Genomic DNA, 27,926 nt, shown 5'->3' with positions numbered 1-27,926 from the left:
AGGAGGACATCGACGTTGGTAAGCTTGTATGTGTAAGTACCCATGTCATAAGCCTCGAGCTTCAATATCGGCTGCTATCGCCATGGGACATGAAACCTCCGCTGGTCCCAACTCTCTAGTTCCTTGACATTTTCTCTAAGGCGTTTACAGTCGAGCAGATTCACCCCTGCTTTGGTAACAAGAAGATTGTACCAGATTTCCATGGAATAAACCCAGCTCGTGGAGTTTCCCTCGAGCCATCCCGCAGGCTCTCAGATACTGAATCAAAGGACAACTTCCCTCGATTTTCTCCAATGGAAACCCTATGACCCTCCCATTCTCATGAACATAACCAAAAAGCGCGGGGCCCGCCCGGAGTCCTCGAGCAACTATTGGGGGGATCGAGGGCGAGATGGCTTCAAAAGCCATTCCCGTTTGCTGCTTGGCCTTCTCTAGATTGAGCCAGTCAACTTTGGTGTGACACCATTGATATTTTGATGCGAAGGCTCGGTTCGAGAGGGGAACGCTCTAGTCGCCGCTGGCCGTATTTCGTGAATGTTGGCCACGGTCCATTTTCGTTTATGCGTTAACATTGCCGTTTCCGTCGCCGTACCCTCTTACCCCCGTTTTCCTATTCTCCCAAACCGCGGCGGAGTACCGAGGCTGCTTTTGGAAGAACATACCACAACTATTGTGGTGTTCAGATGCTTCTAGGGGTTGATGGTCAACAAACGCACAAGAAGTACGTAACTATCAGTGTGGTCGAAATTCTGTTAGAAGGGCCTCTACTAGAAACACGGGCCCCGTGTCTCTAATGAATCAAAGCCCTGTTATACGGCTGCCTCACTGCAGGCACCAGGGGACGCCGTGGTTGGCGGGAACGCGACGTATTTTGTTGCACACGGGACCATGATACGTTCCTTGATGAACCAACCTCACTGTGTACTCTGGATCAAGAAGGACGCTTTGAGGCGGCAATCTAAACCGAAGCAACAATGTGCTGTTGGTTGTTGAATTGTTGGTCACCAGCTTGTTGGCCGCCAACTTGTTTGCACCCTCCACGAAACTTGGTATTATAGAGCTAGGCGCGCTGACCGCGCACCGCCTATCAACCGACAGGAAACCGTGAACGTTGGAATATGTGACCTCGAGACACCAAGCACGACCACCTCACAAGGCCCTGAGGCGGCATGAACATTGGTACTGGGGCATTGCGTTGCCCGATTCATTTATTTTTATCACGAAACTAAAACCATTCAAAAATTTGTACACGGCGATTAAGCCCGTGCGAACAAGTTAATGCAACCTTCCCACGAAAACCACATACATACACGTATATACCTATGGGTCATGTCCGGCCCCCAAATTGCCTCCACCCGCCACGTGAAGTATTATCCATCTCGGCAGCCGGCGGCCGCGAGTCCATCTCGTGAAACGCATACGGTGCTTGGGGATCCATCTCGTAATAAGTGTGGGAAGTTGGATCCACCTCATGATGGGTTTGATGCGCCCCCTGGTTCCCCATCTCATGATGGGTTTGAGGCACCCCCTGGTGCCTCATGTCGCCGCGCATTCCATGAGAATCGGCCTCAACTGGGGATCGTGGTGAGGACAGTTCTGTCGGCCCGCGAGGTGCCTCGGTTCCGGGAATGTGAAGGTATTTGTCGTCACCAGGGCCGTCGGTACCATCCAGGGTGGGATCTGTCCCCGCACTGCTGCCCCCTTTCCGGCGTCGGAGGAAGAACCAAATTGTTATGGCAATGAGTGCCAGCCCCGCAACACCACCGATAACACCGCCAGCAATGGCACCGACCGGAGTCGGTGAAGACGTCTCGGGTTCACCGGTTGGGCTTGGTTGAGTGCCGGGAGTATTGGTTGGCGTTGACCCGGGATTTCCGGCTGTGCTTCTGGTTAGCCGGCCGCCTGGCTGTGGAGTAAATGACCTTCAGGGCGCCAGAAACTCACTTGTGCTCGAAGTCGGCGAGGGCGTCCTAATTGCAAACAGCCGTTTCATTTCATTCGAGGACCACTTCACCTTGTCAAACGACCTGTGTACTTTATTAGACCCACATTCCGCAATACCACACCAACAGAGTAGACACGGAAAACAATAGAGAAAGGAGACACAAGGAAGAGACGTACCCATTGTTATACCACGTCTTCAGGTCGGATGGCCGTTCGTATTCACCAGCGGTGGCATCGTAAGAGTCTCTCCACTGCATGGCGACCAAATCAAAAATCAACATGCCGTTGGGCGCCGGGTCCTGCGTGAGCCCCCAAATATCTTTCCCAAACATGCTCAGTACATGTCTAGGCCCTATTTGCACGCAGGTGGCGTCGCCGCGCGCGCTATACGGTATATCGGGGACCTTCCTCCACACAAAACCAGGCAGGCTAAGCATGTAAGCGTCCTGGTAGGTGAGGAGATCGCGGAGGTTGATCCCGCCGGAGATGAAGCTAGAGCGCCTTGTCAGTCATTCCAGCTCTCCATTAGGTACCCGGGCCTCACCGCACACACTCACATCTCGTAACCACCGTCGGGGGATTTAATCATCGCCGTACAAGCCTGCATCCGGGGCGTCGGTGGAATTTCGCCTGTTGTTGTCTGCCAATACACCTTTTTTGTCTCCGGGTCAAAGAAGGTGAGATTATACAGATCCGAAGCCGGGGCGGTGCCATCCATCATGCCCACTCTGCCGGGTGAGAGCCCACCGAGGAGCATGATCAGGCCGTTGGACCCAACCCCAGGAAGGAAATGAGCCGAGGCTCCGACAAGCGTCTTAAACGGGCTGTTGTCGGTTTCGTTCGTCCACACACGTGACGCCAAGTTGTATGTCACCATCCCGCCCACCACCTGCCCGACGGCGGTTAAATTGGGCTCCGCGAACCTATCGACTTGACCTCCAATTATGAACGCCGTGTTATCCGTGTTGGCGGTCGCGGATAGTTGGGTTGAACGGATGGCCTGAAAGGCTCCCTCGTTTGCTGCTCTCACTTTAGACCATTCCCCGCCCCCTTTACCGTCCACCTTAAATTTCCAAAGTGCGGGCGCCGTAATATTGTCGCTCAGGCCAGCTGGAAACTGACCGCCCCATGAGTAGAATTCCCCGGCCTGGCTGTCTGTCCAAAGAGATAGGCCGGACTTCTGCGGCCCAGTTTTAAGAAACGAGCGGATTGGGGCGTCGCTGGTGCTCCATGACCTGCTGATATCGATGGAGAGGGTGTATTCGGCAGGAATGCCTATTTTGGGTTTACCGTTTAGTATTGACGGTTGCTGGCAGCCGTGATGGAATGACTTCAAACATCCTGTCCCGCCCTTTGTATGCTCGGGGCTAGATCAGGAGGTCTAGAAGACTCTACCTACCTTCCCGGACCCGGTTTACCGACCATTGTGAAAGCTCGCCCCCATCAACGTAAACATAATCGCCAATAACGGTCGCTGTCGAGACATCAGGATCATTGTACACATGGGGAAGAAAGCGCGAGTGATCGCGAAGGGAAGAAACGAACCAGCAGACTTTTCTCGCACGAGAAATGTGTTGCGCGCAGGGACTTCAAGAACAGCCGTCACAAGCGCGCAGAACAGGCTCAGGACACTGAGCACTGTCAACGATTGCCTCCTGGCGAGAGCCATTGGGGTTCGTAACTTCGCCCTTCTAGCGCGACATGAAGAAGCCGACGGCACGCGAAAAGAGTGAACGTCGCACCAATTGGGGTTGTCCCGCGTTTTGAGAGATTGTCGAGCACAAGACTCTTGCAGAAACGGCCGGGTTGCCTGGTGGGGCGGACATCGGCGCCAAGAAAGGGGGATCTTCACGCTGACTGCGGCAAGCGAGGAAGGAGATTTCAGGCGCGTCCTACCGTTGCATAGATTGCGGGACCTTGGCGGTTATTTTTGGCCCCCACAAAGGCCGTTCGTTGTTACAGCGGTTACCAAATAGGGGAGGGGAAGACGGCGTTATGAGCCCCGTCTGACGAATAGCGCAGCCCTGTCCTGCAGTGTGCGCCCGTCTTTGCCGGTGACGGCGATGCCTAGATGGCGGGGTTCGCCAACCGGCGAGCATCATCAAGGGTGTGGCCGCCAGCAACGGCGCGCAGGTGGGAAGGCTGGAAGTGCTAGGTTGGGTAGCAAACAGCAAAGGAAGAGTTTGGAAGGAGGTTTAATAGATACCGAAGACGGCAAATGGCACGATGGTCATATCCGTTTTGAACGGAGGTCGGAGATGGAATGAATTCTTCGGCGGAAGGCCGATGGCCTGGCTCCACCCGGCCCGGCGAGACTCGGGAGAGTGGGGACTCGAACCCGGCGATGTTATGATTGGCCGAACCATCCAAACCCCACACCACACACGCTAATCCCAAGATAGTGAAATCTCCACGTGACGTTGCCGGCCCGCGGCGAAAAAAGTTGAGTTCGAGAACACGACCTCATATTCGACGTCGAGTGTGTGAAGGTGGTGTGGACGGCGGCCCCCAACATCGACGGTACAGATACTCGCCCTCAATCGCAACCGTTATCTCTCTTCCTCTCCGCCCCTTCCCGCATTGAGACCGATCGCCGCGGGTACCGAGCCTGTCCCCGATTCGGGCAGCGACTTTCTCTTATCCCTCGCACATCGGGAGACCCCCCTCCCCCACCCTCGACAGATGGAAAGTATCCTCACAAGACCTGCGGCACCCTGCTGCCGGCAGGCTGTTCTCGCCCTCCGAATGCTCCCCTCTGGAGTCCGACACAAGGCGACGTCGGCCCGGACCCGGCGCGCCCTTCGAATTGGCCCGCACGGTTCGTTCATCAGCCCTGACGGGAGCCCCGCCGACCGCGCCACCCGCCCGACAGCAGACCACATCATCTACAACCCGCCAGCCTCTGCTGCCTCCGTCCTCCACACGCCATTCAAGTTCCTGCCGACCAACGACCCCCGTCGGCGTGCCAATCTCGCCTCTGAACTTTTCTCCGTCTCCCACCCCGCGTCCGCCTCACCATTACGACCCTCCCCGGCTTCTGCAGCACCTACACCTACATCTTCAACAACAGAAACATCACAAGCCCCGCCAGATCCAACAGTCACGTCCACGGGAATCTCTCCCGAAAGCTTCCCCGCATTGGGCAAGCGCAATGGCGAGCCCCTGTACAAGCCACAACACCATCTGACCAAGGAAGACATAGAGGAGATGCGGAGATTGCGCACCGAAGACCCCGTAACCAACAGTGTGCTGACGCTGGCCAAGCGGTTTAAGTGTAGCAAGCTGTTTGTGCTTATGGTGTGCCAGGCGCCGCGTGGCCACAAGGAGAAGATTGACGCCCAGCTGACGGCGACCAAGGAGCGCTGGGGTCCGCGCCGGCGGGCCGCTCGTGAGGAACGGGCTGCGCGGCTTGGGTTACTGTTTAACGGTCAACTTTGAGCAGCCTGCTTCTGCATGGGTGTGTAGTGGATAAAATATGCGATAGCTGGGGCATGGGGGGACGAAAGTTGGGCTAGCTTTTGGCCTGCTATTTGATCCCTCCGGGTTTCCTAGAAGGACTTGGTGTTAGGTGGAGGGACTCGGAACTAGCACTTGTGTCACCCTTCTGCTCCAAAGTCTTGGAACTAAATTGCTAGTGGAGGGAAGGAGACAATGAATTGAGCGCGGCCAGCACAACGATTTAACGGAGTACTCCAGTGTCGGCATGACAATGGATGGGGGGAAGATTGCGGCAGGCGATTTGCCGATGTACGATCACATATAAAATGTTGGTTGGTTGTTTAGTTGTTGGGAGGGTGTATGTTGCTCAAGGGCGTTGAGTCAATGGAAGGGGATGACTGGATGTGTAGATGAAATCAGACGACGCGGTCCTCTGTATGGCGGGCAGTCATTACATAGCCTTGCATTCACTGTATCATGACACATGTACAACTTGTATACTCTGTCGCTCATGTGCCCCCCATGACTTTAGCCTTGATCCGGCAGACTTCAAAGACCTGGCTTGTCGGATAGACAGAAGAGTCCCTTGGGCAGAACTTGAGAACTTAATTCCCAATTGTAAATTTTATAAACCTGACGACGTAAAGGCACCCCATCCCCAAAAGAACCCTGGCCTATAATCTCCATAGTGGCCCTGGAAAACCCTTATTCATCTTTCTCTTTTCCCTTCCCCGCGCCTTCGGGATGTCTATCCGCCTCGTAATCCACCGTCGACGGAATCACCCTCCTGCACCACCCGCACCAACTCCTTCGTTTACCATGCACCTCCCTGGCAAGGACCTCGGATTTTGCTCTCTCATCCTCCCACTCGGGCACACACGCACCGACCTTCACCATTCGCACCCGCATTTTCTTCATCACACCACCAATGCCTTCAACCTCATGTCTCTCATATCCGGGCTTCAATGCCGGACTCGGTGTCCTAGGATCCAAGGTACCCGACCCGCCCGGGGAGCTGACCAGGCTACTGAGGCTAGCGCTACTACTCCCAGCGCCAGCCGCGGTAGCCCACGGCGGAGCGAGGGGCGAGGGGCTGTTGCTACTGCTTGCGCCGCTGTGTGGTGTGCTCGTAGCATTCTGAAAATACTCCGCCTCTCTGGCATCTTCGGCATCGCCATCTAGGTCTTGTTCACATTCGCGTGCTGCGCAACAGGAACTCTCCCGCCCGCATATGACTCCCCGGTCACCTTCTCCGATTCCGATGCCGAGGCCGCCGAGTACTTCAGTGTACTGGTTGCGCCATTTCCAGATACTATGGTATTCAACAGTGAGCAAGAGCCAGGAGTAGTTAAAAGTTATGGGGTCTTACCCTTTGTATTCGGAGTCATCTCCACGAATGGAGCGCCCACAAGGCTGGCAAAGCCAAACGCCCGAGGTACCACACTTGCAAATGGCGCGTTCCATATCGTCTGAGTCGATTCGAACTTCAGGTCCAAGTCGTGGCCTAACAAGCGAGCCCAAAGGAACCGCTACACACGCCCGGCAGAGACGCCGATGACGGTCCCGGAGAACGATGGGGGCCGGTGGCTTGATTGCACAATTCTAATCATTTATAAGTTAAACTTTCCACTCGGATGGTATCAACGCAATGGTGCTAGCCAAATCCATACCCGACAGACCACAACTCCGCACCGCCGACACTCGGCTACCATGTCTCGAGCGCACCGGCCCGACTTCCCGTTGTAGTTGCCCCGGCCTGCGTCTTGCATGTAATACCAGTTACCGGCGCGAGCGCGGTACCGCAACGTCTCCTCGGGGTCAACGGGGAGGGCGTCATTGATGCAGCGCAGCGTTGATGCAATCAACACTTTGCGGTACTGCAACAGGCCATCGCGGATCTGGCGACACGTTCGTGACATGTTGTCGAGGGTGTTGAGGTCGATCGAGGAGGCTACCGACATGACGATGCTGGTTTATCTGGTCAGTAAGGCTTAGTCCTTGGCAGGTGTGGTCTGCCAAGGTGGTTGGTGACTCCGTGTAACAGGAGAAAATCACAAGGGAAAGGGGGTGCGTAAAACGGGAACGGTGCAGCCTACGGGTACAATCCAAGGGCCTGCGTCACGATGTTCAGATTCGGGTTCTCCCTCGCGGCGGACCCAGGTTCCTCCTCGCGTTCCATTTCTCCAGAATGGCCGATGGTGCTTCCGGCACCATCGCCGGACAGACTTCGGCCTGCGCCCATCGCGGCCATCGGTTTGATGGCGTCGACCGGGCCGCTCCACGGCGGCAAATGGTCTTGGTGAGGAGGTTCGCCGTCATCCTCACCCAAATCCACGAATACGGCCATTCTTTCAGAATGAAGGCAACCACATCAGGCAATGCCGGATGATTTGAGCGAGTATCGCAGTATTCGTGCAACAATGAGAAATTGGCCTCGAAAACCACGAGTCAGCACTTGGTCGCGTTAGGATACGATACGTATGCACGACCCGCGCGTGTCATCGAATCCCAGTAGTAGCGGATGAACCGATGGCAGAGGGCCGGGAAGGAATCAACACAAGATGATAACAACACAGAGAGGGAATCATAAAATCGACGTGATTAAACTGATGGTCATCGTAGTGATGAATGGGCTGGCTCGATGCCAGCTCAACCGACTTGAATGGATCGTAGTTCGTGAACAAAGCTCCTTCCCAAAGTTCAGTCTCCTTCCACCCCAACTCGAAGACCCCACAGCATCCTTGTGCCACGCCCCGCCTGTTAAGGAATGGCTGCACATACCATATTAACCCTAACAACGCCATTGCGCTTGACCATGTGACGTCTTTGTCCCTGGCCGCCCGTTCTCGATCCGATAAGAATCATTGCGGGCCTCGCTATGGCCAAAAAAAGCGGCAGACCAAGTCCCTGGATAGGTAACTTACTTTTCTACAAAAGTGAAAGAAGCCGAAGAGAATAATTCCAAAAAGTGAGAAAACGCGAAGAAGAGTAAACTAATCAAAATCTTTCAAGATTTGATCCAATGTTGATGGATTGGACTCGGGCTATCTGTAATCTGTTTTTGATCTGCCCCTTTTCTTTTGGCTACAGCGAGCGCTGGTCGCTGGGAGTGCAATACCTTATTGTATCTCACCCAAATGCACTTTGCTTTTCAGCATTAATTAGGACCTTAATGTTTCCAACCCCCCGCACGTAGACAAGATATTCTTGAAACATCGCCATGGTTTTCCCCTGCCTGTCTGTACATGCACCTATGCCGACCGCCGTCGCCGGCACGCCATATTACCCCTCGTCGTAGAACTGAGGGGGAAAATATACTACGACCACTACTCCTACTACTTCTTCTTCTTCTTCTTGGTGTTACTTGGTACAACGTATCCTTTGTCGAGACGTATGTTAACACGCGTTGACGTACTCGCCAAAGCGGTTGATGTTCACTTCTTGGCCTGAGGCGGTGTTAGGCGCGAAATTTCCAGACAGGACCGCCACCCAGATATTGTAGGATGGAAAGATTTCTGCGATGAGGATCGGGACACGCAAGCCTGGATGACGGATGAGTCGGTCGAGCGCCATGGGACGCTGATGGCCATCTTGTTCTTGAAAACTATGCCGAATGTCAAACTCTATATTGGGCGCGTAGTTCAGGATCCTTCTTCTCGCAAAGAAGACGACAAGGCTTTTTTGCTGTCAGAACAGTAGAAGTAACACATCCTTCTTTTTCTTTAAGCCCCGCTTCTTCTGATTTTTCCCTTGGCACGGAAGAATGTATGTTAACGCTTCGTGAAGGCGGCTGAATACGCAGTAAATAACTGGGGGGTCGATATTATCAGTATCTCTCTAAGTCTGGATGGAAAAGAAGAGTCAGTCCGCAGGAGGATGGCGTCTATCGCCTCCTAGGTGCTGGTTTTTGCCTCGGCCGGCAACGACCAATTGCCCAATCTCAACCCAATAGCGTTTCCAGCGCGTTGCCTTGGGGTGTTCAGCATACACTCCCATGATGGCTACGGCAACCCGTCCCCATTCACGCCCAAACCGCAGAAGGACTCCCCCGACTTGCAGGTCGTTGGTCAGGATATACAAGTCGTTGGTCTCGGGGGCTCAGCACCCCATACCGTTCGAGGCACATCGTGTTCGACACCCATCGCCGCCGGGATCGCTGCCTTCGTCCTCGACTTTTCCAGGGCCTACGGGAACGAGTGGAAGCGCAAAAAGGCCAAGATGGGGGCCGCCGATCGAAAGGATTACGATCTGGCTGGGTTAAAAGATACCCTCCTTGAGCGATGCCACAAGCTTAAAAGCGAGTCCGTCATGAGCCCGATCATGTATCATTGCATGACTGACCGGCTTCGGGACCAACACAACATAGTCAAGGCCGAGAAGCTGTTTCAGATAGCGGACCCGGAATGGCGGGTCCTGGTACTTATCGAAGTTGTGAAGGCTTTGAAGAAGGATAGGGGCGGAGAGCGGCTGTAGCACAGGGTTTATCGTTTCTATCATGTTTCGGTTCTTAGCGTGGGATGTAGTGGTGTAGGAAGACCAGGAACCCGTGAGTTTATTTTGATTTTAGAACTAGACATTGCTGTATCTCGGGTGAGGAACAGGTAGTTATAGAACGTGTATTTTTAGCTGGTAAGTGCATGAGGCACACTTCGATAGGTAGCAATGTTTGAGCACAGTATGAGTTCCCTTAGGCTTTTATATTGGAACTCCGGAGGCGTTTGCGTGTGGGATAACGTTGGTTGTGAGTCCTTCAGACTGCAAATTGACTCTGATGAAGAAACCCAGTTTTGACCCGAAGCTTGGCTCTTCTTTAATTTGGGTTGTCCTAGCCCGATTTTTCCCTCGACCAGAGGAAACAAAGTAGCATGGAAGAGCTCGGGGTGCTGCATCGTATTTGCAAGGAAAACTCCTCAAACTTCGAACAATTGGGTGATGCATCGTCAGTGTCACCACAGAGCTCAAGCTCTGTGGTTGATGGGCAACACGAACCCTTTGCGTCGATCATTTCCCTCTTTGGTGCTTCCGATGGCTCGAACTAAAAAAAAAACGAGGTTTGGTGGGGCCGACCCTTTCGGGAAGGTTACGATCTGGAGCAAAGACTCTGCACTCTCATCACTCAACCGATAGGTATTTAAGCTATTCAAAACGTTTTATTCCTCCCAATTCCACGACATCGGCTCTAGTGTAGTCAACCGCTGAAATCCACGGAAACCAGGATCTCATGGACATATCCTGGAGGACCCCCGACGTTTTATATGAATCCATATTGTGGTATGTGTGCATGTACATCGATATGTAACGTTATGTACGCTCCTGTTCGATCCATGCCACGAGAGTGAGATATCAGAGCGAGCCGCGAGCCGCCAGCTGAACGGAGACCTCAGAAATCGCCCAATGCAATGATGCGCCAACCGCCACGGCGAGGAAGAAATGTCCTGGTTTATTACGCGCCTGTCGGGGACATAGACAGGAACCATTGGAATGCAAGGAACGCCCTCGAAACAAACAGAAGCCCAAGGCACTGAGTAAAATTATGCCCATGATCTAAATTTGTCGGAACGCCTTCACTAGGTACATTACCTCCTTAATAATAATATTCGTACTCCCTCCCCTCTTCGGTTTTTGATACCGCCAGCGCAGTCCCACGGCCAAAGCTCGAACGGAAAAGGAAACCAATTTTTCAATTTTCAATATCGGCTTTTCAGCTCACACGTTGCATGGTCGAGATTCCGATCTGGCCGCCGTACTAATCCCGATATGGAAGAAACTAGCGCCAGCAAAGAACGCCCGCAGCAGGATAAGGACCACACATGAAGTTATCTTTGCGATTGCCTCAACTGAGAAAAACGATGGAATTGAAAGTGAGAGCTTGGACATGAATGGGTTGGGTAAATGAATTTGGCGTTTTCGATTACTCGCCTCTCCGTCTTTGGGGCTATTGTTCTTGAGTTGGCGGCTTGTTGTGTCTGTTTGCACATTGGAACCGGGAACCCGGCTCGCTCGGCCAACCCCTGTCTGTCCTGATATCCACCGGAACGAGGCCGCTTGCAGGGCTGGCCGACCACCCCTGCCTGACAAGGATGGCCGACGGCCGCAAAAAGCACCATCTTTTCTTCTCTTCTTCCTCTCCACGGGTTGCTGCGTTGTCAAAGCAAGCCCGGCTGAGCGATATTGCAACTGCGTGGGATGCGCGCCCAGAAGCAGGGGCAATCATGACCCCCTCGCTCCTCTACCCCCACTAGGGCTGAGAGGAAAAGATATCGGATTTGGACGCCAGAGGCTGGGCCAGAACTCGTAGCAGGAGCACCCACCCCGCTTGGCAACGCCATCGTCGCTCTGGTCCGTTGGCGGGCGGCAAGCAACTCGGAAGTCTGGGCGCGCGGCTTCGGGTTCGTGTGCTGTCACGGTCTCGAGCCTCTTCGTTCCAGACACGAGCGGTTCTCCGTTTCCAGCCGCATTGCGACTTGATTGTCCTGGATGCACCTCATCAGTGAACCCAGCTTCCCGCGTCGCTTCTTTTCCTTCTTTTCCATTTTGCTTCTATTCTTGTCGATCGCCCACAACCCAGCTTTCCGGTCACTGTCTCTTTGCCCCCACTCATAATCGAACTTCATTCCTTCGAGCGGTGACTTTACTTGCAATACAACAAAACAACGGGCGTTTTAAGTAAGGGGTGTTACTGAGTCGAGGCCGCAAGAGGAAAGGGGACAGGGTGCTCCGGGACTCACCCTTCTCTGACACTCACACAACCTTTGTTCCGGTCCGGTCGCTATCAAAATGAAGAAGTTCCAGTCATATTTCACGCCCTCAGGTGGCAAGGAGGAGGGGAAAAAGGAAAACAGCGGCGCTGGCAGCGGCGGCACCACCGGTGAGAAACCGCCAGCACCTGGCACTCGATCAAAACTGTCGACTTCTAAGGCAACATCAACACACCAGCTGCAACCGATCCATCCACGACAAGGAAGGGATTCGGGGGGATCCTCTGCTTCCGGCCCGCCAATACCACTCCCATCCACCGTTTCGGACCTCAATGGCCCGGCCTCTGCCCGCGCGAGCATGCTCTCTGTTCCAGGTGTAGCCACCCCGCAGCAGCAACAAGCAACGAGCCACGGCCTACACCCGCCTGAAGCACTACCCTCGACGACAAGAACCAGCCCGAATGCCTCCCGCGCGCCGTCCCTCCACCACTCCTTCCTCCCGCCCCACGACGCGCGCAGCCGCGATGCCGACACCATCAACGAGATCCGCAACGACATGATGGTCAACTGGCTGTACGAGCAGCAGCTGCGCAAGCAGTACGCCTCCGGCCTGGACCCGTACGAGGGCGTCGTGCTTAAAAAGGCCCGCGGCACATTTACCTGCTGTCCGCCGCAGATGGCCGCCATCCCGGACTCGCTGTACGCCGTTGTGTCGCAGATGAATGTGCGCTGTGCCATGACCGTCCACACCCCCATCGTGCGCGCCTTGCTCGACTCCATCATCCGCAAGACCGACCTCGACCACGTGCCCCTGCCGGACGGCCTGCGTGTTCAGGTCCTGCACACCATGGCCGACTTGCCGCGCGGCCAGCTGCACCATTTTGCGGCGTTTGTGGAGGACGTCAGGATGTTGGTTGTGTGGGATGATGAGCCGGAGAAGTTGCTTGGCCGCGTGCAGACGCTGGAGGCTCGGTTGATTGAGATGATCTGGGGGAATGGGGAGGATGATGCGGGCGAGGACGAGGATGACAGGGAGAAGAAGGGTGCCAGTGCGGGTGTTGCTGTGCAGGAGCTTGACCCGAGCCAGCTGGAAGAGGCCTTGGATAAGGAGCATAGGCCGGTGCGGTTGGAGAGTGCCTTCATGGTGGCCCTCACTATGGCACTGTGGATTGTGTGCCCTGCCTTGGGCTGGCGGTGGCTGGCGTATCAGACTGTGGTGGATGGGACGTATCTACGGTTTGCGCTTTTGGCAGCGTGTCCTGCGCAGTTGTTCGTTAGCTTGGTATGTTTATCTTCCTTAACGGGGGCCGGGTATCTTCTGGGGCTCGGGCCATCCTTACTAACCACTGGATTTGTGCAACAAGTTCTTCTTTCAGTCGATCATTACGAGCCTGTTCCAGGTCTTTGGCCCCATCTCGGCTGTCGCCAGCAACAGCAAGTACTACAGCGGCCGAGCCCCCCATCGTCTTGACCGCGCCCAGGGCACACTGCCGCACGTCACGATTCAGATGCCCGTGTACAAGGAGGGCCTCGCGGCCGTCATCAAGCCCACAGTGGTATCACTCAAAGCCGCAATCAGCACATACGAGATGCAAGGCGGCACCGCCAACATCTTTGTCAACGACGACGGCATGCAGTTGATCTCGGACGAGGATGCCCAGGGGCGCCGCGACTTCTATGATGAGCACAACATCGGCTGGGTCGCACGCCCCGCGCACAACCCAAACCCGGAGGCCGGCTCCGAGGAGAAGCGCTTCCTGCGCCGCGGCAAGTTCAAGAAGGCCAGTAATATGAACTACGCGCTGCACGTCAGCAACCGGGTCGAGGACAAGCTGGCGGCCGTGCAGCGCGGTAACAAGTGGGATGCCGAGCGCGAGAATGCTGCGTACCAGAGTTGTCTGGCGGATGTTTTGCAGGAGGACGAGGGTCGCACCTGGGCTGAGGGCAATATCCGAGTCGGCGATTACATCTTGTTGATTGATTCTGATACGCGCGTGCCGCACGATTGTTTGTTGGATGCGGTCAGCGAGATGGAGCAGAGCCCGGAGGTCGCTATCCTGCAGTATCAGTCGGGTGTCATGAATGTGACGAATTCTTTCTTCGAGAATGGGTAAGTTGACCACCGAATAAGCCCCTTTATCATTTTCCGAGTCTGGCAAAAGAGAAAGAGAGAATGAGCTGACATGACATGTTTGTTTCCAGCGTCACCTGGTTCACCCGCCTCATCTACTCCTGCATCACCTTTGCTGTGGCCTCCGGCGATGCCTGCCCCTTTGTCGGCCACAACGCCGTGCTCCGCTGGCAAGCGCTACAAGACGCGGCCTCTTTCACAGACGAAGATGGCTACGAGAAATACTGGTCTGAGTCGCACGTCTCGGAGGACTTTGACATGTCACTGCGCCTCCAGGTCGCCAACTACACCCTTCGCTATGCCTCCTACACCGGCGACGGCTTCAAGGAGGGCGTCAGTCTGACCGTGTACGACGAGCTCGCCCGTTGGGAAAAGTATGCCTACGGCTGCAACGAGCTGCTGTTCCATCCACTGCGGTTCTGGGTTGTCCGCGGGCCGTTTACGCCGCTGTTCCGCCGGTTCATCGCGTCGAGCATTCCATTCCCCAAGAAGATGACGATTCTGGCGTATATCGGGACTTACTACGCTATTGCGGCTGCGTGGCTCCTGACGCTGGCCAACTACTTTATTACTGGGTGGTTTTATGGTCTGTACGACAAGTATTATCTCGACTCGTTCGCCATCTACATTTCCATAATTGTCGTTTTTACCGGGTTGGGTAATCTCGCTTTGGCTGTGTTGCGATATCGTCTAAGCGAGCAGTCGCTTTTGTCAGCTTGTAAGCTCATATCCCCCCTTCTTTATTCTATTTTAATTTCTCTTTTTCTTATCTTGACACACTAACAATCTCAGACTTCGAAAACCTCAAATGGATCCCCATGTTCTGCATATTCCTCGGCGGCATCTCACTGCACATGTCGCAGGCCATCCTATCGCACTTCTTCGAGATCGACATGGCCTGGGGCGCCACGGCCAAAGAGCTGGAGGAGGTCCGCTTCGGTCCCGAAATCCTGCGCATCATCCGCCGCTTCAAGTGGACGTTCCTGTACTGCTTCGCCTGCACCGCCCTCATGATCTGTGGCAACACCGTGTTCCCCGTCCAGTGGCGCATCGAGACGCTGTATAGTATCTATCCGCTGGCGGCGACGGTGGTGTCGCATTTTGCGCTGCCTGTGTTGTTGAATCCGGCGCTTATGATGTTTACTTGGTAATGATGTGCGAGGTGGGAGGTGTGTGTTTGGGAAAAGGGGGAATTTAGTTATGACCGTTTGGATTTTAGGCAATTTTCACGGAGGGCTTTCTCTTGGTCTTATTTATTAGCTTGCATGGGAGTTGGGAGCATTCAGCAGTCGTTTAGAAGCGCGAAGGTTGCGGGATATCGGAAGACATTGGGAGACACTTAGCAACATATAGATTTCCTAAAGAGGTTTGCTTACTCGACGAACTGGCCCACTAAGGTCTTCAAGCTATCCATCACTTCATTATTATTTCGAGCCTTTGAAACCAACCTTCATAGCTTCGTGCCCGCAGCCACTACACCAGGCGCCTTGTCTGCTCCGTACACAATCGCCTGGTCCATGGCCAAGTCCTTCTTCCCTTCCCCTTCCTTCTCAAGGACAAACCCCTTCTCGACGAGATACCGCCGACACATCTCCTCAATCTCCGGCCCCGGGTGTGTCGCGGCGTCCACCAGGTACAACACCGCAATTAGCACCTCCGACAGTCGGAAAACAACCCCCCTAGCTTCCGGCAAAAGCTCCTCCTGCCCCTGACGCTCCATCCTATCCCTCACCTTCTCCCATTCCACCCTCACACTCTCCACCCATTCCTTCTCCGTCTTGCCCTCCTCCCTGACATACCCCAACCCCTTCTCAACAACCCACCTCAACCCCTCACTCACCGCCTTCCCACCCTTGGGATGTCTCACCGCCCGGATCGTATCCCCCGCCAAGACATCCGTCGTGCCCTCCCAGATGGCGCCGACACAGGCGTCGCGATAGATACGCGCGAGATTGGCGTGCGGCGTTTCGTCGTTGAGTAGGTAGCCGACGCCGCCGAGGGCTTGCATGCAGGCGTAGAGGAGGGGGAGGGCGCGGTCGGAGGCGTGAGATTTGTGCAGCGAAGAGAAGACGCGGAGGAGGGGGCTGGTGAGGGTTGGTGGTGGGGTAAGGGGGTGTGGTGGTGATGGTGATGGTGATGGTGATGGTGATGGTGAGGGTGAGGGTGAGCAATGGGAATGCTGCCGTTGTCTTTCGGACAGACCCAGCAGCTGGACGGTGTAGAACACCAGGAGCATCAACCCGTGGTACTCCACGGTCAAGTTCGCGAGCGTGCGCATATGTAACGGGTGGGAAGCCAGGGGCACTCGCCGGCCACGGCCCACGCCAACTTCGCGCACCAACGCAAACCCCTTAGCCACTCCGAGGCCTCGGCCAAGATAGCCGACTGAGGACACAGCCGTGTGTACCCGGGTGATGTTCAAGATCGTGCTGATTTCTTGGATGCCTTTACCCTCTTCGCCAATCAGCCAGCCGCGCATGTTCTTGAGCTCGAGTTCGGCCGTGGGGAGGGATTGTGTCCCGAACTTGCGCTTGAGACGCTGGATCGTCACGCCATTGAGCTCGCTGCTGCTGCTGCCGCCGCGGACTCCCGTCGCGGAGATGTGGATTGGGTCGTGCCGGCGCATCGGGGCGAAGAACGCGCTGACGCCCTTGGTCGGGTCGGTTTTGGCGAGGAGGATGGTCATCTGAGAGTCGGTAGCAGACGAGAACCATTTGAAGCCTGATATGGACCACGGGCCGAGCGGTATGTTCTCGTGGGCGTCCGCGAGTGGGATCGGGGAGGAGGTTGGATAGGGGTCGTAGGTGGCGATCGTTTCGGTCTGCGAGACGTCACTGCCGCCGGTGCGTTCGGTCATCCATTGTCCACTAGTCCATGTCTTGTTAGGGTCGCGGGAAGTGAGGTGATCATAGGCATTTTGGAAGACTCGGCGTTCTGTCGACGACAACTTCGTGGCCGCCTGCCCGAAGATATGGCGCTGGAGAAGCCGAGCTGCGCCATCCTGCATGGCTGCTGGGCAGAGCGTGTTGGCGCAGGAGCCCTCCCAAAGATGGCAGCGTATGAACTGGATGAGCCGGTTGTATGGGCCATAGTCGGAGTCATAATTGAGAGCGATGAATCTGTAACATAGGAAGTAAGCATAATTGACACTTACTCGAACGAGAAGGCCTATTACCCTTTTTGATACCCAAACTCTTGCAGCTTCCGCCAGCCCTCGGTCACGATCAGTTCGCTCTTGGACTTCCCAAAGGCGTCTCGACCATCGCCGCGTAGGTAAGGTTGGTTATGCTCGGCGTCGACTACCCAATCGAAGATCTGCTCTGACAGAACATCATCGCCGAGTTGGACAATATCAGGGCGAATCCCGCCGAGGACAGAGGATGGGAGGAAAACTGAGTTTGTAACCCCGTAAGTATGCTTCGAATCACGCTACCCCTCCTTCACTTAGAAGAGGAAGATGGTTTGAGGAAAACACATACGCTCGGTGATACGTCGGACGCTTACATCGTCGTGAAATTGGTTCTTGATAATGGGTTGGTCCTGGAAGAACCCCTTATTGGAACCGGACGCTTCCATCGCGATTGACCACCACGATTGTCGGAACCGACGAAGTGGTGGAAAATGTACACCGGCACCACATCCATGGCGGAAGTGAATTAAGGGGGTTTTCAATGACTTTACACTCCTGCTGCGGTGGACGCTGATGGTCCCGTGGTCAAGTGATGGTGCGGAATCAATTCCGTGGACCCTGTCAGGATAGGCGGGAGTTCCCAGTCTCACAAACCTCGGCCCCCCCTCGTCCGCCCTTGAGCCATGCCCGGCATGCCCACTGCCTCGCCATGCCTTCCAGTTCGGGCCTGAGCTGGTCGGTGATTATCAGCCATCCACGGGGCCGGGAACGCGGGGAAGCCAGGATGCTGGACAAAAGAAGCTGGAAACAGAACGGCGGTGATGGCCCAAACGGAATTCCGTCCGCGGGGAGGTACCTAGGTAGGAAGTTACATCTGAGATCTGAGTGGTTTGGCGGGCAACGTCGCTCATTTCCAGGTTACTGTGTACAATGTTTGCGACGGAAAGGGCCGGCGACTTTTAGTTGGCCCGTGAAGACCTCGAGCACTGCAGGTGTCCGCCCCGGGCCTTTCCTTCCTTGTAAGAGCCCTTCGGTCCGAATTCTGTGCCCCCATGCGAGGACACCTCAGAACATAAAGGCGGAATGAAGCCAGAGTTTCATAAGTGAGAACATTATGGCAGGAGGTACCTCGCGAGATGGATCAGAAAATGACGTAAAATTCGACGAGTCACACTCGCGTCCTCGAAACCTCGAAAAAGCCCATCCAAGCAAGGAGCAACCCATGAAATTATCTTTTAATTTGCTGCGAGAGCTAGATTCGAGCAACCTAACCCTCAGGACGGCTTGGGCCAAGGTATCCTGTAGTTATTCTGGAAGGATTGAGTCTTGTTGCGTTACGCGAGCGCCTCGCCCGACCCGGTCACGTGCGCACGCTGTGCAAGCGCGCCATCTGCGGTCCCCCACAACGCGCCCACTTCAAGCAAGTTGCACGCGCGACGGGACTTTGCTCTTCCATCCCACCCGCCCGAATCCTCGCCCTTCCCGCGCCGCCGCGATGCACTACACTCGAAAACATGGCCAGTACGATCGAGATATCGGATGATGATCTGACCGCCTCGTCGGTGGAGGATCGCAAAGCCCCGCCAAGCGCGAAAACATTGGGAAAACGGAAATCGACGGTTGACTTCGAGGAGAAGGTTTCCTGGACGGATGACGAGTCCGATTCCGGCATCGGTTCGAATAGACAAACATCTACGAAGCGTCGGGCTGTATCAACAAAAGGGAAGAAGACGGCCAACAAGTCCACCGCGCGAGGCCCAAAACCGATTAGAAAGAGGAAGCCTGGAGATCTGAGGGCTTGGGTCAATGCCGTCGACGAATCGAGCCCCCAAGAAGAATACGCCGACGCAGGTGTCCCGGACTACCTACGGAAGCGGAGGGAGGGGTTTGACAGGGATAGGAAACTGTTACAGGAAGCCGGTCTAAAGCTACCCCCAGATTACTCGGACATCTACTTCTCTGACGACGAGCATGGATCGAAACTCGAGGAGCGTCCCATATTTGAAGGCGCCAACAGTGGCATCAAGCCGTGCCGCCCGTACCAGGACATCGAGCTCGAGTACTCAGCGGGTGTTATCCCTGCGTCGGTGGCCCAGTATCTCCGAGACTACCAGATTGCTGGCGTCAAGTTCCTGCACCAGCGATTCGTGTATCAAAACGGGTGCATTCTCGGCGACGACATGGGCTTGGGCAAGACGGTGCAAGTAGCTGCCTTCTTGACCGCCGCCTTTGGAAAAACAGCCGACGAACGGGATGCCAAACGAATGAGGAAGATGCGTCGGGCTGGCGATCAGTGGTACCCACGAGTCCTGATTGTGTGCCCGGGCTCGCTGATTCAGAACTGGAAAAATGAGCTGAACCGCTGGGGTTATTGGCATGTGGATACCTACCATGGGGCTGGAAAGGAAGACGTCCTTCAGGCCGCCAAAGCCGGGCGCCTGGAGATCATGATTACGACCTACGTGACCTACAAGAAAATGCGCGAGGCTGTGAACGAGGTTGAGTGGGATTGTGTTGTGGCCGACGAGTGCCATGTCCTGAAAGATCGCAGGTCTGAGACAACACAGGCTATGGACTGTGTGAACGCCCTCAGCCGCATCGGTCTGACCGGGACCGCCATTCAGAACAAATACGAAGAGCTTTGGACATTGTTGAACTGGACAAATCCGGGCCATTTTGGGACACTGGCCGAATGGAGCAACACCATCACGAAACCTCTCACTCTCGGACAATCTCACGACGCCACGTTGAAGCAGCTCAGCATGGCCCGGAGCACAGCGAAGAAGCTGGTCCAAAATTTACTGCCCGAGTTTTTTCTGCGGCGTATGAAGACCCTTATCGCCCATCAACTACCACGGAAAACAGACAAGGTTGTCTTTTGCCCGCTCACTGAAATTCAACGCGAGGCATACGAAAACTTCCTTGAGAGCCCCCAGGTCACCTTGATCAACTCGTCGTCCGATCCCTGCGACTGTGACTCTGGTCGCAAGGGCGGCTGGTGCTGCTACAAGGCACTTCCCGACGGGAGGTCGTGGATGAGTGTGGTCTTCCCCAGCATCATGACGTTGCAGAAGATTTCGAACCACCTCACGCTGCTAATCCCGTTGGCCGCCGACCCCAATGAAAAGCAGAGCTCGGAGCTTCAGGCCCTCCAGACCTGTGTCCCCGACGACTGGGCAGAGCTATACCGAAACCGGGACTCCATGCTCAACCTGGCCAACCCGGAGTTTTGTGGGAAGTGGAAGATCCTTAAGAAGCTACTACGATTCTGGCATGAGAACGGAGACAAGGTGTTGGTGTTTTCGCATAGCGTTCGGCTGTTGCGTATTCTGCAACATCTGTTTCATAACACGAGCTACAACTTCAGCTTTCTAGATGGCTCTCTGAGCTACGAAGACCGCCAAAAGGTGGTGGACGATTTCAACTCCGACCCTTCTCAGTTTGTGTTTCTCATCTCCACCAGGGCCGGGGGTGTTGGACTCAACATCACATCCGCGAACAAGGTGGTCATATTTGATCCACACTGGAACCCATCTTACGACCTACAAGCTCAGGATCGCGCTTATCGAATCGGCCAGGTCCGCGATGTCGATGTATTTCGTTTGGTCTCGGCGGGGACCATCGAGGAAATTGTTTACGCCCGACAAATCTACAAGCAGCAGCAGGCCAACATTGGCTACAATGCCTCCAACGAGCGTCGATATTTCAAGGGCGTCCAGCAGGATAGTAATCGCAAGGGAGAGATCTTCGGCCTCAGTAACCTATTCAGTTTCCACGGCGATCAAGTGGTTCTTCGAGAGATTGTTAACAAGACCAACATTGCCGAAGCGAAAGCTGGCGTCCAACTGACGGATGTCGATCTTGAGAAAATGGCGAAGGATGAGGACGACGACCTCAATTACATCAAGCAAGAGAACGATGACGACGAAGAGGGCGGGATGAGCCAGCTCGCCAAGCTCATCACAGCTGAGAACCAGGAAGAACTGATCCGCTCGCGCAAGGCCAACAAACCAAAGAGTGATGCTATCGCCGGCATCCTAACTTCTGCCGGCGTCGAATACACTCACGAGAACTCCGAAGTCATCGGCACCAGCCGTGTCGAGGCGCAGCTCTCACGCCGTGCGGAGCTGGTGGCCAACAACCCCGTGGACAGCCAAGACCCGGAGGGCAACAGCGCACTCTTTGCGGACAGTCAGGCAAATATCGTGACTCCGACCACCGGTGCTACCGGTACTCCCGTCGGCGTGGGGGCAGGCAGCAACGGCAACCCATGGCGAATGCACCACCAATTCAACCCGCCCGAGGACGTGATGCGACGTCAATTCTGCTCGATGGCGCGCGAGTTTGGTTTTGCTAGCGCCACGGACTTTGCGCTAGTTGTTGAAAGCTGGACGCAGGAGCAGCGACGGAATTGCTTGGATATGTTTTACCGGGTGCGTGAGGTGAAGGTGTTGGAAAGGGAATTGGCGGTGCTGAAGAAGGAGGAGGATGAAAAGAAGGCGGCTGGGGTGGATCTGGGGGACACTACGAGCACTGCGGGGAGCAGAAGTCAAGAGAGCCAGACTCCAAGTGCGGCTGGGGTAGAGCAGAAAGGTACTACAGTGAAGGATAAGAAGGCAGGTTCTCCTGTACGGCTGTCGCCTTTACCGGTCATCAAGTTGGAGGAGGCCGCATCACCAGTGCAACCCCCGGCCACGCCGTTGGTGCCACGCAAGATTAAAGAGGCGGAAGTCATGACAACGGGGATGGCGACCAAAGCAGAGAAACTGCAAGCCAAAAGATCCACGACTATATTTCTCTCTGATGATGACGAGGACGATGAGCTTTGAGACGAGCCGGAGTATGAGGAATTTGGACGACAATCTACAAGAAGAGAAGATATCCCATGTAGTTATTTACAAGGCCGAACTTACGAACAAAGAATGGCCCCTGTTGATGCCATTCCCATCATCGATTCCTCTCCAACGCTGTCGAAACACACAGGAACAAATCGTGTGGAGCTCATTCCTAATTCCTTCACCTGCTGATTTGCATGTGATATCTGACCATTGTCTCTGGCTTCTCCACCTGTCATGGCTCCATGGCTCGCATGACTCCAGAATCAATTGTGGAGGGCCGAGGTCAACGGCAAACAGGGGTCTGGATGGAAAGTGGGGCGCGGGGGAACGCGCTTGGACACCAATGACGCAGCCATTCGACCCTTTCACATGCTTCGCTCGCAGGAATGCGTGATTCAAGTTCTCAAGCCAGGGAGCCTCCTGAATTACAGGAAAGAAAAAGGGAAGTCGTCAATTTATGAAATTGGAGGGCAATTAGGGATACGGGTTTGCTGCTCCCCCATCGTTTTGTTTTCTATCTTCCTGACCCGATTTCCTTTCGTGGTGTTGTCCTTGTCCTGATATCGCTTAAGCCCGGATTGTGTAGATCTCCAAATCCAAGCGGCGAATCACTCAACCGCCTTGGCTCAACGCAAGCAACTCATGAGCCTCTCCCTCAGCACAGTTTTGTTGCAAGCGATTTGGTACATAGTAATTGGCCCTTCCAGCTCCATGGTGTCGGCTTGGGCTCGGCAATCCGACGGCGGTGGTAACAAAACCGGGGGTGGGCAAGTCACTTGGCGGTTAAGGTGGGGCTTGTGCCGAGGGCACGAAGCTCGGCTCAACGGGAGGTACGTACCGCAGCAATTGTTCGACTCAGTGGGTGTTTTGTTACTTGTTTTAGGTAGGGGGATGATCATGTTGTTGGCGCTTGGGCTTTGGACTCGGTCTTTATGGTAAGTCGTGATCTCTTCGTATAGTGGCATAGAGGTTCGAGTTCGAAACGGCTACAGAGAGTAGTTGTCCTTTCATCAACTGGCCAAATCCAATGGCCGAACTGAGCGGAAGCAACCCTTCTTGTGGCATGAATGTGCCAGTCCGCGGCGCCTGATGCCATTTCCTTCATTGCCCTTTCTGGAAATATGGGCAGGGGAATAGCCGCTAGGCCGATCTCTCCCGACTCACAGGCCCGGTCCCTGGCCTCCCATACGCCCCGTTCTCCGGAAACCGCCCCGGTACTGGCCCGGTCTGGTCCCTAGGTATTCTCGGATGGGCCAGCCATCCTATGTCACGGGTGGCTAGATTTCTCGGGTCATTCATGTGCTTTTTATTGTTTTGGTCTGTTTTTCTTCGCTTTTCACCTTTTCTTCCTCTTTCCTCTGTTGACTGTTTTTTGTCAACATATCCCACTACTGATACCCATTCACCACTGGCGTCACCGCCTTCCTATTGTCCTGCTTCTCATTCCTCTCTCTACCATAACAACACCGTGACGCCCATCATGGCTACCAACAAGATGATCAACCTCTCCGTGGACCCAGCCCGGGAAGACGAGCTCTTCGCCAAGGAGGTCGAAGATGTCAAGAGGTGGTGGAGTGACTCAAGATGGCGGTACACCCGTCGGCCTTTTACTGCCGAGCAGATCGTCAACAAGCGCGGTAACCTCAAGATCGAGTACGCCAGCAACGCTCAGAGCAAGAAGCTGTGGAACATTCTCGAGAACCGCTTCCAGGTACGGCGCCCGGACGCTTAGTTGCACCCACTGATCGATAGCCAGGAGGAAATGTGCTAATACAGTTACAACGTCAGAACAAGGATGCTAGCTACACGTACGGCTGCTTGGAACCTACGGCGGTCACCCAAATGGCCAAATACCTCGACACCGTCTACGTCTCGGGTTGGCAGTCGTCGTCGACCGCTTCGTCGTCCGATGAGCCTGGCCCGGATCTGGCTGATTACCCCTACGTGAGTCACGGCCGGCTTAAAAATGAAGAAAGATTGGAACTGACGATTACAGACCACCGTTCCCAACAAGGTCGGCCACCTCTTCATGGCGCAGCTCTTCCACGACCGCAAGCAACGCCAGGAGCGCCTATCGGTACCCAAGGCCCAGCGTGCTAAACTGGCCAACATCGACTACCTGCGTCCCATCGTCGCTGATGCCGATACCGGCCATGGCGGCCTGACTGCCGTCATGAAGCTGACCAAGCTCTTTATCGAGAAGGGCGCCGCTGGCATCCACATTGAAGACCAGGCGCCGGGCACCAAGAAGTGCGGCCACATGGCCGGCAAGGTGCTTGTGCCCATTTCCGAGCACATTAACCGCCTGGTCGCCATCCGCGCGCAGGCCGATATCATGGGTATGATTTCCCATTTCCTAACCAACGAGATCATAATGAACAGTCTTCCTAACACCTTCTAGGCTCTGACCTCCTCGCGATTGCGCGCACCGACGCCGAGGCCGCGACCCTCATCACCACGACCATCGACCCACGCGACCACGCCTTCATCCTCGGCAGCACCAACCCCAACCTGCAGCCGCTCAACGACCTGATGGTTGCCGCCGAGCGCGCCGGCAAGGCTGGTGACGCCCTTCAGGAAATCGAGGACAAGTGGCTGGCCCAGGCCGACATCAAGCGCTTCGACGACGCCGTGCTCGACGCCATTGCCGCCTCGGGCACGTCTGCCCAAGCCGACCGCTATCGCCAGGCGATCAAGGGCAAGCAGCTGTCCAACACTGAGGCGCGTGCTGTGGCTCGTGAGATTTTGGGCCGGGATATCTACTTCGACTGGGATGCGCCGCGCACTCGGGAGGGCTACTACCGCCTCAAGGGCGGGTGTGACTGCTCGGTCAACCGCGCCATTGCGTATGCGCCGTACTGCGATGCCATCTGGATGGAGAGCAAGCTGCCCGACTTCAAGCAGGCCGAGGAGTTTGCGCGTGGCGTGCACGCCGTGTGGCCGGAGCAAAAGTATGCAACCCCTTTTTTCCCTTTCACCCCTTTTTCTCACCTACCCCTGAATTTTGTGACTAACATTCTTGACTCCCCTAGGCTCGCCTACAACCTCTCCCCTTCGTTCAACTGGAAGACCGCGATGCCGCGCGCTGACCAAGAGACCTACATCCGTCGCCTTGCCGGCCTCGGCTACTGCTGGCAGTTCATCACCCTGGCCGGCCTGCACACCACCGCGCTGGCGAGCGACCGGTTCGCGCGTGCGTACGGCACCCAGGGCATGCGCGCGTACGGCGAGCTGGTCCAGGAGCCCGAGATGGAGCTTGGTGTCGACGTGGTCAAGCACCAGAAGTGGAGCGGTGCGACCTACGTGGATGAGCTGCAGAAGATGGTGACGGGTGGTGTGAGCTCGACGGCGGCTATGGGTAAGGGTGTGACGGAAGACCAGTTCCATTAAGGGGTTCGATGATATTGGGGGTGGAGGGGGCTAGACTAAAGTGTGATTGTATATACCTTACGGAGGACCAATTTGGGCTGCATTGTGGTCTTGTTCAGGTTGACTGCGGATTTTCTTTTCTACTTATTTTTCTGGATAGAGACAACTAAGTTACTTTCTTTGCGTCTTCCTTCGCCATCATCTCTCCGTCAATGGTGATTTGAATCATACGTTTAATCAAGTGCCCACCCAGACGTCCCAAATCCCAAATCATCTCTCCCAATGACAAACCATCAACGGTTTCCTCGTCTGGACGTCTTACCCGCCACCTCAACTTCTCAAACAGCCCAACACAACCACCCACAACAATGAGACGAGACGGACGACAAATCCGAGCACCAACAGCCAAGTAAAACAAGGCATCAGCAAATCCCAAAAGCGGATTTATTTAGGAGCAGGCACAGTCAGCACCTTAGTCTCAGCCGCGATCCATGGTGCGACGGTCTCACGCCATTTCCTAGCTTACACTGCGGCGTGGTCAAATCCCGCCTCGTGCTGTCGTTCATGGTACACTTCATTCGCTTTCTTAGTCCGGCAGTTGTGTTACCAGCATGCCTTTTGACGTACATCAATCGGAGAATAACCCCAGGTCTGGAAATGCATGTTGGGGGTGTGGATCTTGGCCATGTGTCAATCATAAGTGCCATGCCGTTTCTTGGATGACGGTTAGTGTCACAAACAACGACAAGAGGTGCACTAGAAAGTTTCAGGAAGTGTTGAGCCGTCTCATAAATCCCCCGAGCCGTACCGCACCCAACCATCCAAAGGCACGTCCCCGGGTTGATTCATCAACTTACTCCAGACAAGATGGCCTCCAACAAGCTGGCAGTGCTCCGTGGAGAAACACCATCTAATCTGATTACGTCGCTCATAAACTCAGAGCGCCACCGCAGAGCTTCATAGCCTCTTTGACCTGCATTCAATATCTCCAATTTATTGCTGCTGTGCATAGAAATCAAGGTGGGTAGGGGGTGACTGTTGAGAATCTAACCGTTAGCCTGTTATTTGCTAAGTTTCTACACACTTGACTACGCTGATGGGTTGGACCAGACAAATTAACGAAACTAGATCCTCTCAACCGGCCAACAATGACATTCTCGCCCACAAAAACACAGATGAAGCAATCTTCCGGAGGGGGGCGTCATCCCGTCTTCATATCTCGACGGATAATACCGACCTCGGGTCCCGTGAAGGAATGGATGCATCCCTTTCGCAATTATCATAGCCACGGTCGAGAGGGCCGGACACTGCCGTCTCCATAGCCCTGACACAAGGTCCGATCCTATCGTTTTCCTTCCGAAGCGGGGAGAAAGCACCGATGGAAGCGATGGGGCTTATGCAAACTCTCGCAGAAAAGTTGCGAGCGGGCCAACAAAGCCCGGTCCCATCTAATTCCGAACCTTTGATTTCAAAAGCCCTTACAGTCCGAAATATCGCTCCGAGGCGGGTACGGTCACCGGTGTGCAATCCATATTCTAAATCCCTACCGAACCATGAATACATCGTTAAGGCGTGTTTGGGGTGGGGGTGTGTGGGTGGGTATGAAGGCACAGCCCCCGATATCGAGTCAAAAGGAGAGGCATTCACCAACAATATTTCGCCTAGAGACAAAAGTCCGTCTCGTCTAACGTTAAAGCGCCACCGCCACTACGGCGAACCCCGCCAAACGAGAACACAAGATGGCTTGCTTCTTGGGAAAACTGGGACGGGAGCACTTTCACATCCATATACGAGGGGAACCTCGCACTTCTCGCCCCCAAACTGGCGGTTAAACAAACAAACATATCTGATACAGTTCAGGGGACACCGGCGCACGTACTTGAGATGATCTGGGCTTGAATGTTAGCCAACAAATTGAGTGCACGGTCTTGTCTGTGGGTGAAACATGTTCAACACCAACAAAGTAAAAACAAGGGAATGTGCCTTTGAACACAATAGAAGTCAAACCACAACCGTACAGCTAATACGACACTTAAACGCTCCTCGCGAGTTCGGTGTAAAGAAAGAAAATAGACCCCGGAAATGAGAAGACGAGATGAAGAAGAACCCCGAAAACGAAGATACGACATTGTGGGGGCGATTCAGACTAGAAGTTGGGGGCCGCGAGGGTCTGTTGGTGAACCACCACCCGCGTGTAAGTGACGAAAAGGGAATCAAGCACGCCAGCCCCAAGCCTGACCATTCAATTCCCCGATTCAGTCAATGCCGCCGACCCGCTCACCTGCATTGGTGGGACAGGTCGACCCGTACCACGATGATGGGACGGGACGAAACGAGATGAGATGGGGGCCGTTGGATTAAGAAGAGGAGTGCAACAT

General features: G+C 54.9%; 7 protein-coding genes across 7 annotated transcripts; 4 read left to right on the top strand and 3 right to left on the bottom strand.

Moving 5' to 3' along the window:
- Positions 1-1,327: 1,327 nt before the first annotated feature.
- On the bottom strand, positions 1,328-3,613 carry C8A04DRAFT_33588 (uncharacterized protein; the record flags this gene model as incomplete). The annotated part of the gene is made up of 7 exons (XM_062782513.1): positions 1,328-1,468; positions 1,526-1,878; positions 1,945-2,027; positions 2,122-2,436; positions 2,502-3,219; positions 3,344-3,418; positions 3,490-3,613. 7 exons carry the CDS (start codon positions 3,611-3,613, stop codon positions 1,328-1,330), a joined length of 1,809 nt encoding a protein of 602 aa, XP_062641431.1.
- A 1,076-nt stretch (positions 3,614-4,689) lies between these two features.
- On the top strand, positions 4,690-5,382 carry C8A04DRAFT_23852 (mitochondrial ribosomal protein subunit L20-domain-containing protein; the record flags this gene model as incomplete). The annotated part of the gene is made up of 1 exon (XM_062778846.1): positions 4,690-5,382. One exon carries the CDS (start codon positions 4,690-4,692, stop codon positions 5,380-5,382), a length of 693 nt encoding a protein of 230 aa, XP_062641430.1.
- A 705-nt stretch (positions 5,383-6,087) lies between these two features.
- C8A04DRAFT_23851 (uncharacterized protein) lies at positions 6,088-7,729 on the bottom strand (the record flags this gene model as incomplete). The annotated part of the gene is made up of 4 exons (XM_062778845.1): positions 6,088-6,560; positions 6,630-6,694; positions 7,108-7,350; positions 7,479-7,729. 4 exons carry the CDS (start codon positions 7,727-7,729, stop codon positions 6,088-6,090), a joined length of 1,032 nt encoding a protein of 343 aa, XP_062641429.1.
- Positions 7,730-12,159: 4,430 nt separating this feature from the next.
- On the top strand, positions 12,160-15,362 carry C8A04DRAFT_23850 (glycosyl transferase family group 2-domain-containing protein; the record flags this gene model as incomplete). The annotated part of the gene is made up of 4 exons (XM_062778844.1): positions 12,160-13,362; positions 13,445-14,190; positions 14,283-14,929; positions 15,004-15,362. The coding sequence occupies 4 exons, from the start codon at positions 12,160-12,162 to the stop codon at positions 15,360-15,362; spliced, it is 2,955 nt and encodes a 984-aa protein (XP_062641428.1).
- A 299-nt stretch (positions 15,363-15,661) lies between these two features.
- On the bottom strand, positions 15,662-17,787 carry C8A04DRAFT_8667 (acyl-CoA dehydrogenase/oxidase; the record flags this gene model as incomplete). Its single annotated transcript, XM_062785200.1, has 3 exons — positions 15,662-17,330; positions 17,387-17,603; positions 17,691-17,787. The coding sequence occupies 3 exons, from the start codon at positions 17,785-17,787 to the stop codon at positions 15,662-15,664; spliced, it is 1,983 nt and encodes a 660-aa protein (XP_062641427.1).
- A 1,068-nt stretch (positions 17,788-18,855) lies between these two features.
- Positions 18,856-22,170, top strand: C8A04DRAFT_8577 (switch 2; the record flags this gene model as incomplete). The annotated part of the gene is made up of 2 exons (XM_062785166.1): positions 18,856-21,942; positions 22,105-22,170. 2 exons carry the CDS (start codon positions 18,856-18,858, stop codon positions 22,168-22,170), a joined length of 3,153 nt encoding a protein of 1,050 aa, XP_062641426.1.
- A 1,489-nt stretch (positions 22,171-23,659) lies between these two features.
- On the top strand, positions 23,660-25,569 carry C8A04DRAFT_23847 (isocitrate lyase; the record flags this gene model as incomplete). Its single annotated transcript, XM_062778843.1, has 5 exons — positions 23,660-23,890; positions 23,968-24,123; positions 24,176-24,518; positions 24,581-25,130; positions 25,212-25,569. 5 exons carry the CDS (start codon positions 23,660-23,662, stop codon positions 25,567-25,569), a joined length of 1,638 nt encoding a protein of 545 aa, XP_062641425.1.
- Between the last annotated feature and the right edge of the window lie 2,357 nt (positions 25,570-27,926).

The sequence above is a fragment of the Dichotomopilus funicola genome (genome assembly GCF_033296635.1).
Source record: "Dichotomopilus funicola strain CBS 141.50 unplaced genomic scaffold C8A04scaffold_1, whole genome shotgun sequence".
Classification (NCBI taxonomy): domain Eukaryota; kingdom Fungi; phylum Ascomycota; class Sordariomycetes; order Sordariales; family Chaetomiaceae; genus Dichotomopilus; species Dichotomopilus funicola.
The sequence above is the reverse complement of the archived record's forward strand: the minus strand, read 5'-3'. Positions and strand labels throughout refer to the sequence as shown.